The 11,101-nt window shown below is 30.2% G+C and overlaps 1 protein-coding gene across 2 annotated transcripts; it reads right to left on the bottom strand.

The window, feature by feature from the left end:
* Positions 1–1,004: 1,004 nt before the first annotated feature.
* LOC110721637 (thioredoxin-like 4, chloroplastic) lies at positions 1,005–3,683 on the bottom strand. 2 transcript variants are annotated; one of them, XM_021900827.1, is made up of 4 exons: positions 3,550–3,683; positions 2,378–3,032; positions 2,179–2,232; positions 1,005–1,558 (listed from the first exon to the last, which is right to left on the bottom strand). In XM_021900827.1, the coding sequence occupies exons 2-4, from the start codon at positions 2,846–2,848 to the stop codon at positions 1,427–1,429; spliced, it is 657 nt and encodes a 218-aa protein (XP_021756519.1). In that variant the 5' UTR covers positions 2,849–3,032; positions 3,550–3,683; the 3' UTR covers positions 1,005–1,426. The 2 variants fall into 2 exon arrangements, with proteins under 2 accessions (XP_021756519.1, XP_021756520.1); XM_021900828.1 differs by having other exon boundaries at positions 2,378–3,054; positions 3,550–3,673.
* Between the last annotated feature and the right edge of the window lie 7,418 nt (positions 3,684–11,101).

Here is an 11,101-nt window from a genome sequence, read left to right on the forward strand (position 1 = left end):
ACATATGTTCATAATGATTGGTTAATCTTCCTAACAAATTATTTCTGATCATTTCTACTCAGAGGATTCAACTGATTCCATGTTACTCGTTAACAGAAAAAGAGAGCTTGGGACATTGAAGAGCGGTAATGCTAGGGCCTCGGATCAGCAGTAAAGGTCTGAATCTGAAAAACAAGAAGCTATTTCCCTGAACGAGCATCATTGAAGTTATAATCTTCCATTTCAATGAGATGTACAGTTGCAAATTTTATGTTGATACAGAGCTCTGAAGGATGTCACATTGGCCGGCTTCTTGTCTCTCTATTACTTCGGTCTTGCAGCCTATCAAATGAAGTTCTATGCCTAGGAAGAACAGATGAATTTTGCCTTTTTATTTTACATGTGTATATAACATAACTTCTGTAACTTAATGCTCTGGCATTTTGTATCTCCCTAATCAGTAACCATATAAACTCCCTCCATTCCAAACATGTGTATTGTTTCGCGAAAAGCTAATAACAGTAAGGCAACATTATATACTCATTTTCCACCTTATATTAAGCATAACAACGCTAACTTACATACCAAGGGATTATACACTACCCTCAAAGGCTCAAATGACCAAATGATCTTGTAAAATGTCCATTACTCTCCAAACCCTGCCATTTTTAACCCTTTTATTTATGGGATCCAAACCTTTTTCACCATTCAGAATGTAAAAAGTAGCTTACCTTTCAAGGTCTCTTATATAAAGGTGTAAAGACACAAGCCTCCAAGGTCGAATTGAAATCTAGGTTGGCTCAAAGCTGCCGAGCTTAAGGCCCAAGCTTGAAGTGCCTTCAAATTATTTTGAAAATAAAATGAGCCATATTCATCGAATAAAACAATGCTTCGTACACTCAGCCAGTCAGCCTGTCTACGCCAAAATTAACAGGGCTTGGACTTGCATCTATACACTATAAAGATTTGATAGGCTCGCTGAGTTTTGATTGAGTCAAGACCAAGTGCTACACAAGCAAGCTAGGTTTGGTTACAGCTGCATTACAAGCAGAGTTCCGTTCGTTTAAGAATTCCCTTAACAGTACATGCTTCAAAAGTTTTCTAGAAACTTCTTTGGACAAAATATATAGAAAAAAAAAAAAAAAAAAAATTCAAACACTGGTAACAACATTATTCAAACAAACTATCACACCATTCGCTAGGATTATAGAGTTTGATCAAACAACATCATCTCCTAAGTATGAGTGTATGAATAATTAGTTTGGAATAGAAAATGATGGGGAAGGGTCAAGACAGCTTCCCTGAAGTTCAATGTTCCAGGCTATGAGTGTCTCTATATTGCCAAGCAAAGACTTCTAAATCGGTAATTTATACATTCACTCCAAACAACGGCTGGCCCTCTTTATCACCAATAATGTGTATAGCAGAAATACAGCATTTGAAGGGACTAGTTTGTACTCTCTTGAGGTGCAGGAGATGATGAATACTTATAAATTGCCTCTGTGATTCTCTCTTTGTCTCTGGTAGGAAACGCTTCCAGCAGAACCCCGTTTTTGTAGAAGTGGAATAGTGGCACTGTCTGCATTTGAAAAGAACCATTCTATCATAATCAGAATGAAAATGTCTTGGTAACAGGCTAGGTGTACATGTAAGAATTTGTTCTCTTCACCGTATAGAGTTAAGTTTCAGGAATGATAAATCTCAGGTAAGAGCCAATAAGTTCCAAAGGGGCAACTCGAGTTCAACTCACAACTTTAGTTCAAAGAAGTTTGAATGAGGACTAATGAAACTGGTATCAGTAAAAACAGTAAGGCTTATACGGGGAAAATCCCACCACATTGTTAAGCATGTGGCAAACTAGAGAGTTTGCCTGATAAAATAGACTGCCAATTGATTGAACTAATGAGGGACATGAGGATTTGTTATCTACATCTGTAAAAAGGTTTATCAACTATGCAATCATGCCGTGTCCAATTCAAGAACTTCCAGATGCAGGCAGTCTCACCCTATAGACAGAGATAGGGACAACAGTAGTACAACTCTATGAGCTCTACTGTAACAGATGCATTGTATGTAAAAAGTTACTTTACTTTCTACTGAACCTATTCCTTAATGAAAACTTAAGGTGATCTGAATGAGATATATGTGTGATCAAACTGAAAGATTTGAAGCATAGAGTACACAGAGCCAGTTATTTACCTTGATTCTAAGTCGTTCAGCAACCTCTGATTGCTCATCATATTCGTCTAACACCTGGAATACATGGAAGCATAGGTACAGACTCAAATCAATTGCTAAAATCTCCTTGACAGAAAGCAATAACAGAAAGATAAACCAAGGAAACTAAATAAGAAAATATTGCAAGATCAAAGGCAAAAATAGTGAATTGAGTTCTCACATTATGCTTTAAGAATATGACAGGAACATCATCATCACCAGAAGCTTTGCAGAGTTTAGAAAACCCTTGCTCGATGTACTTGCAGCTGCCACAAGAAGTACGATAAAAGTCTACCACAACCAAAGTATTATTCTTCTTGGCCTTCTCTAAAATTCTCAAGAACTCTTCATCAGTATAGAATTCTCTGACACATTCGACAGGGCACAGATCTTCTTCTTCTTCTTCATCAAGTATAAAATCTTGATTTTCATCCGTAACAGACTTCAATGATTGCTGCTTAACACTCGAGTCATTGATCACGGAAACCACACCTACAAACCCATTAAAAATAGCTGGATTTCTAGGCCTCGACACAAATATTGAGTAAGTTCTGAAATTAAATTGCTCGTTACAGTAGTTCCTCAAATGAATTGGTGATCTATATGTACAGCAATTGTAACACAGACGCAATATGGATCCTACTGTTGGCATGATCTAAGAATATCGGCAATTATAAGTTGGTAAAATTACAGATGTGTTTACAATAACATAACAGTATTATAACATTTCTAATTATATGTTCCTAAAATCTTAACAACTATGAAGCATGAAACCGAGCTACAATTGAATAGCCCAATGCATTCTTTCAAAAGAAGGCCTTCAACTTAATTATGATCTGCAAAATGATGCCATTCGTTCTGTGAATCAGAAGTGAGGAACCTTACACTTATACATAACAAAATAATAATATCAAACCCACTAATGGGGTCAGCTATATGAACCAAAAATTAATCATCTATAGTCCGTAAACTAGAAATTAAAAGGCTACATACAATTGAGAAACATATTCAGTATGTATCACTAAAATAAAATGCAACTTAATTTTGATAGGCGAAATTGAAAATCTTAGCAGAAATTCAGATTATATTCAAATGGGTATGTTTTATTAATAAATTATAATCTATTCAAAATTAGAAAAAAATTCAAGTAATTCAAAATAGATAGTCTGATTATGTTTCATATGTATATTATATTTGGATTTTCTCATAAAATAAAACACTTTAAATCCTGAACAAGTAATTCATTCTATACAATTTGCGATCACTTATACAAGTAACATTACATACATCAATGAAATTAAAAATAAATAAATTACAAATTGTTAAAAATAAAATATAAATAAAGGGAAATACCTTAAAGCAGGGCAGTGTAATGGTTGGATTAGAATGGTGGTTCCCGCGCACGAGATAGAGTTTGTAACGAGTGATCAGCAACAAAGCAAAGTTCAAAGGGTTTAAATATCGCCTTATCCATTTCTCTCTTCTTGACTTTCTTTTTATTCATTTTCACTTTGGTCTAATGTCCCATTAATCTTACCTCATATTTGGAAAAAAAAAACATATAGGCAATGTTCAGTAAATATAGTTGTAAAGGTAGTTATAAGCTCTGCGAGTAATTGTTATATCAATAAACTATTAGTTCTGAAAATTGAAAATTAAATATAAGTATTAGGTGAAGTAATTGTTAACTAGCTATCAATAATAATAACATAATACTAAAACAAACATAAGAAATGATACATGTCACTTTCTGGTGCTTTTTTTCCCCTCTAAAGCTCCCTCTCCCCTATAACAAAAAATCTTTTATTTTTGGAATATTTGTATAATACAACTATAATAATATTATTTCAAATCTTATATTTATTATCTTTATATAAATTAAAATGTATTTCTTCTTATTTCGTGTTCTTAATTCTCCCATACACATTTACCTAAAATATTATTCTAACTCTTTCTAAATTTTAGAAAAAGTGAGCCACTGATTCAAGTACAAGATACTTCATTACCGCCTAGACATCTTTTGAACGGAGTATTATTGAATTTTGTCAAAAAAATAATAATAAAATTGATATAATTGATAAATATTAAAGAAATTACTTAAAAACATCACTTTAATTTTTTTCCAAGTACCTCTAATATTTTGTTTCTTAGACTAAAGGAGTATTAGATATGATATATTGTGTTAAAAAACTATATCATATATATAATTCTAGGAAAATGTAAAATATCAATCATTTTTTTGTTATTACATATTTAAAATAATTAATATCTTAGTAAATACAAAAAAAAATTATCATGTTTTGCTGAAACATTTGATTGAGAATTAATTAATTACATTCGACTTTCATAAATAAGCTGCATAGTAAATGACACGTCGGACGTAGTGACAAGTGACATCTTCTTAAATATCCCATTTTTTTGGATAAATAGCTATCAACTACAAATAAACTTTTAAGGCAATAAACAAACAATGTCAAACTACAATTATTGGTTAGCTTCAAACACATTTTTATATAATAACAAAGAGAGACGATCATATGTAGAGCATCAATCCTTAAACAGAAAATGTACTACTAATAATATAAGTTAGTGTTTTCTAATTATGGATTATTATTGCCTTTAATGATCCAAGTAGTATTTATTTCCATTGAAATTATTTTATTGGATACAAAGGTGATATATTATTTGTAATTTATATATTTTACATGAATGTTGTACTAATAATTTTGTTGTAGATTTTAGTCTGTTGTTTGATTAATAATTAGATGTTTATCAAAAGGAATTTATAAATAAGTCTTTAGTCATACAGTCACTAAATTGTATAGTTTTATTGAGAATAATATGAATCATTAACGTAATATAATATATACTATTTTAAAATACTTTCAACACAACTAATCAACAATATTTTTTTTTTCTCAATTGTAATTTTAATAATTTTTGCCTTATTATTTTATTTTTCAATATGCATTGCATTTGTTTATTCCACATGAGTTGCCTCATTTTTATATTATATCATAATTTATTATGGAAAAAAGATTATTACTATCGTGCATCGCACGGGCACTAATCTAGTTACATATATAAATTAACATTCTTCCTAAAAGTATAGAAAAAAATTCTCAACAACTATTAATTTTCAAAAGTTGAGTAATAATTTTAGGTTTTGATAAAAACTTTAATACTAAAAGATACCCGGACCACTATAGTGACAAACACTCATTTTTTTTTACTCTGTATTAAGTATTCCCTCCGTATTTTATTACTTGTGTCCACTTTTCTTTTGCGGTCGTATTTTATTACTTGTTCCATTTTCATTTTTGGAAAATTTTAACAATGTTTTACTATTTCCCTCCCCACTAGTGGTCCCCCCATATCATACTTTAATATTTTCATATTCTCTCTCTTCCCAACTTAGGACTTGTTCTCTTCAACTTGTTTCAGATACTTATTATATATTCCTTAATAAATTTGTATCAAATCAGGCCAGAACAGAAACATTTAGATCAGATTAGATTAGGACTTTTAATTATCACCTACATATTGCTAAATCTCGTTAATTGCGTATTAAAATAAATTATGAAAATTACATATTTGAAAGTTCATAATGAGACGAATCTAACAAGATCGATCCATTTCGATAATGTTTTTCTATAGATTAGTATTAAAATGTGATCAAAGTTTAGTCAAATTATTAAATCAGATCAGACCAGACCAAATAATAAAAATTCAGATCAGACCTTAATAAAATCATACCAGATCTCCTTTTTTTAGGTGAAGAGAACATGTTCTTATACTCACTTTTGCTTTTTAAATTTTTTATTCTTCAACTAACCCCACTTCCATCATATTTTATTACTTTCTACTATTCCACTTAAAACTCTGCGCATAGAGAAATGAAGCAAGTAAAAAAATACGGAGGGAGTAGTGGTTTAACCTGGTCAAACCGTTAAAAGCTACTCAAAAACTAATGTCGAACTATCTAAATCAGGTGAAAATAACCAATCCAACAAGATCTCAATTCAACAAAACCCATCTTAGATTAGTTCACTTAGGATCATATCATTGGGCCAAGATACCATATTCAAATAAGTTGGGTTGTAAGAATGTAACATAAGCAAGCCCAGTCAAGGGCCCATCGTTCACAAAATAAAAGTTGCAAAAAGCTCATTGTTGAGCATATCCTCGACCTAACCAAAGTGTATGATTTGCATTTACTTTCACACCAAAAAGATGCCCAAACTTGAGATGTACTGTAATACACATAGACTTCTACACACTGACACTTTGTAGAATATCAGAAAGGTTTTCCATACATCCCATTGATTGAACTCCATCAGAAATTTGAAAGATGCTAATGCATTAAATGCTTCACCTTATTCTTGTACAACCCATTTGATAACCAATTACTCCCTTAATCCTTTTTTGTTGCATCATGGCCTACTTTTTATGAGAATTTTTTGAGTCAAATGGTACAAATAATAAGGGACGGAGGGAGTATAAGTAGTCAGTAGCGAAAAGAATTGAAGTTTAATTTCACTAGCAAAGTAACACCGTTAAATTCATTTTGCGTGTTCGCGGTGCGGTTTGGATCTTAAACTACACCAAACCGTAAAATTGCGGTTTGCAATTTTTTCAAACCGCACTTCTAAAAAAGCGCACCAAACCGCACCCAAAAATGCGGTTTGGCAAAAATACGATTTGGTGCGGTACAGTTTGCAGTTTAACCATACTTTTTTAAAATTATAATTATTCTTTTTAACCAAACTTTTATTTTATTTTGTAATTATTAATTTTTAATTCAAATATTAAATACTTTTTTTTTACCTCTAATTAACTAATAGTCAAAGATTAGCTCATATATTTTAGTTCTTTTATATTTTTTTAATAAAAATATAGTATAAAAACCGTAAATCGCATTAAAGTGCGGATTGCGGTGCGATTTGGTCTAAATATTTTTTGAAACCGCACCAAATCACAAACCGCAGTTTGGTTTGGTTTGGTGCGGTCTAAACCGCACTCTATACATCCCTAAAGTTCACAGTGATGCTATCTTAACTCCAAATTTCAACTTCCAAATTGATAATATAGGTAATAATACAATTTTGTGAATGAAGAAATAAAAATAATTTGAGGTGACATATCATTAATTCATTACCATGTGAATGGATATTGTTTGTTACAAATTCACATACATATTTATTCATATTAAGGTATTACCACCATTTATATCGCTTATAATTAAATGAGCCGATATAGTCATAATTTGTAGTTTCCGTTTAAGAAATGCTTGAAAACTACCAAAAAGAAAAAAGATGTTACATGAATGATGAATCTTAATTGTAGCAAGTTGTGCAACAATACCTATATTTGTTAGAAATATAATATTCCGTAATTACAAGACCTCGACCATACTCGATATTTTGAGCTAAGCCTAAAAGTCCAAAATTATGCATAACATTTAATAATTCAACAAATGTGAACCCAATTTAAACAATCCGTTCACAACCTCTAACAAAAAGAATCACTTCTACAAAAGGAAGGGGTAGGTGTTTATTATTGATCTCAATATAATAAATTCTACTCCCTTCGTTCCTTTATCAAAATCCTATTTTTAATATTTATTACTCACATAATAAAGAGAAATAAATTTCAAATTAAAGTACGGAAAGAGTACAACAATTCCTTTAAAATCATACTCCATTCACCATTACATAGGACACTTTAAGCCAGGGTTTAACTTTAGAAGGAAAAAGGTAGCAGAAAGAGCTAAACAAAAATAACAAAAAGCATAAAAACTCATTGACCGTAGTAAAAATATGGGCAATAACTTTAGAAACAAAGAGAAGGTAATAATGAGTGAGTAAAAACACAAACTTTGTGAAGAAAATAGAGAAAAGGAAATTAAAAAGGAAGGAAAGGTGGAAGCAATAAATATTGACCAAAATACCTCAAAACCCGTGAATCAATCATGAACCCCACCTTATATAAGTTATAACTAAGTTGTAATAGTAATTTATTTATTTATTTATTTATTTTATTTTTTATTTTTATTTTTTATTTTTGTAATTTTCTTAACAAATGCTAGTAATATGGCAGAAGCGAATAAACGTGTAAAATTATAAATATTAAAGTAAAATAAACAATAATTACGACAATTGACGCGTGATTTTAACATACATTTCAAATTTTATACCATTTTTGGTAATATATTACTTCCTCTGTGTTTTAATAAGTATTATAATTTAACCAAATACGTATGTCGAGACACGATTTTGACCATTAATTTATCTAATTATATGTCAGTAAAATCATAAGAAATTTTATAATATGAAAATATACATTATAACGATTCCAACAATGTATTACATAATAACATTTGTTTTTATATATTAGTAAATTAATCAAGTCGAAACCATTATGTAAATGGTAAAAAAAGTCAAACTGTAACAATTATTAAAATACAGAGGGAGTAATTAGTTATTAACGCCCTTAAAACGCTTATTAGCAAGATCTTAATAATATTCTTACAACCCTTGCACAATATGACTTTTTAATTTTCATTTCACGCCTTAAATCGTCAGTGGCGGACCTAACGTTGTTTTTGTTGGGTCACGGAAAATTTAAGGTTAAAAATTAAATGAAAGCATGTGTAGAACTTATGCATCCCTATGGTTCAGTGGTTGAAAGCTTTTAGTATGTTGGCGCGGGATCAAATCCTAGACCAAACACTTTATGTTTTTTTTTCCTCACGTTTTATTTTGTACATGTATTTTATTATATACATCAATTAACTAATTAAAATTATCTTATACAATACTGGTATGGGTAGTATTGTAAGGGTGCTAAGGGATGTTCTTTGATTAACCAAGTCTAGCTAGTCAGAGTATTTCTAATTTCATTAGTCAGACTTGGTTGTGATTTTTTGCAATTTAGATCACCCATTAATCTCAATGTTGTATTTTGTCAGTTAGAACAAGAAATTTCATATGGGTATGCGGAGTATCAAATTTTGTAGGAATTTGTCAACTTTTGACCAAATCAGGTGAAATGTTGTGACCGTGATTCCTGTTAATTTGGAGGCTACAAAGCAATATTATGCAACTAGTAGTCTTGTAATGTTTTTGACAGATAGTAGTCTTATAATTGAGTATGCTCTTTGTTCAATTTTACTAGTTGTGATAAATAAATATGCAATTACTCAAATTAATTATCTTAGATTGTCGATTGCTTTGCAATATTTAACCTTCGCTTTAGGGGTTTGGATTTTGGAGAAACTAAGCAGTTGATGGTTGGCTGTGACCAAGCACCTATAAAATCCTGGATCTACCACTATAAATCGTAGTTATTTATATTTATGTAAAAGGTTTATACGCGTAAATTTATTAAAAAACAAATACGGAGTATGACACATATATATATTAACAAACTTTTAAACAAATTTAAGAAAACCCTACATATGATTATATATGTATATTTTTCTTATTTATTAATGTCAAGTAATGAAATTAATATTAAGGGATGGAAAGAGTGCGCAGACAAACATATTTGCAGCGCTTTCAACCCTATTTAATTGCCAGCAGCATGCATTTGCAGCCTTGCAGGGTCCCTTGATATTCTCTCTCAATCACTATCTTTCTCTTACAAACTTCAAATCACATCTAAATATTTTTCTTGTTATCAACAAACATCATCATAAAACACACTCGAATTTTTCATTCTTATTCTTATGGTGGGTTCATCTTTAATTTAATTAGACTTCATGAAATTTCTAGCACAGTAAAGCCCACCCTCTTCATAAATAAAACAAATTAAACAGATTTCTATCTATAACAAGTGTTACAACTAAAGACTACAATGCTTAGGCTAACACAAGCTACGGAATATCATAGATTATACGTACTCCGTAATAGTTCATTTTTTATTACATAAAATAAAGCACCGTATTTAAAAACATACATATGAAGTATAAATTATACTACAAATTGAATCATATACAACAAATCTATATATTTAAAAACACAAACCATTTTCTTAGACAATGTCACATCACCACATGTCATCTCATTTACCCTATCCATTTTATCCCCCTCCTAACATTTAATAAAATAAATAAATAAATATAAACCTTAATTTAATACGTATATAAATGTTGTTTTGTCCATTTTCCTCTAATTATTATCTCTTTCAAGTTCATTCAATTTCCAACCCTACTTCTCCTTTATACACTACTCCATCCGTTTCATAATATAGTTCCTATTTTCCTACTTTGGAGATCCAAAATGTTATTTCTGTCTCGATTTTTAAATAATATGTAAAGACTATTATAGTTACTTTTTTAACTTTATTTATTATACTCCTTAAATTACCCTTAAATTTTGCACATACCTTGTACTTTTTTGTACTTTTTTGTACTTTTTTTCTCTAACTTTTGTGTATAATTATACTTTTCACTTTTATTAATGTACTTCATCCACTTTATTCTTCTATTTTTTAAATACCGTGAAAACAATATTATGGGACGGTTATGGGACGAAGAGAGTATTTATTTTTTCATTAAATTAAAAACATATTATAAAACAAAAAATTACATTATATACCAATGAGTGACCCGTGCATTACACGGATCAGAAGACTATTTGAAAAGTAATACGGAGTACAAAGTATGAAATTAAACCCCATGCCGCAAATACAGAATAAATGTAAATAGAATACACAAACGATAACCGAAATGAATGGAGTAATGAAGGAGTATACGTTTACAACTCTACAAGAGTTTAATGCAATAATAATTTTAATTAAAGAAGAAAAAAAAAGAGTTAAATTTACAAGATTACTATTTGAACACTCAAAACTCTAGCAATAACTTTTTGAAACTGTTCATCATCTCCCTTAAAAAAAGGTC

Source organism: Chenopodium quinoa, unplaced genomic scaffold (assembly GCF_001683475.1).
Source record: "Chenopodium quinoa cultivar QQ74 unplaced genomic scaffold, ASM168347v1, whole genome shotgun sequence".
In the NCBI taxonomy this organism is placed as follows: Eukaryota; Viridiplantae; Streptophyta; class Magnoliopsida; order Caryophyllales; family Amaranthaceae; genus Chenopodium; species Chenopodium quinoa.

Excerpts from the sequence above, each read along its gene's own strand:
- LOC110721637 (XM_021900827.1), bottom strand. The coding sequence starts at position 2,848 with ATGCCAACAGTAGGATCCATATTGCGTCTGTGTTACAATTGCTGTACA. Across the intron at positions 2,233-2,377 it reads TCATATTCTTAAAGCATAAT|GTGTTAGACGAATATGATGA; the intron begins GTGAGAACTCAA and ends CATGTATTCCAG. Across the intron at positions 1,559-2,178 it reads CTGAACGACTTAGAATCAAG|ACAGTGCCACTATTCCACTT; the intron begins GTAAATAACTGG and ends TTTCAAATGCAG.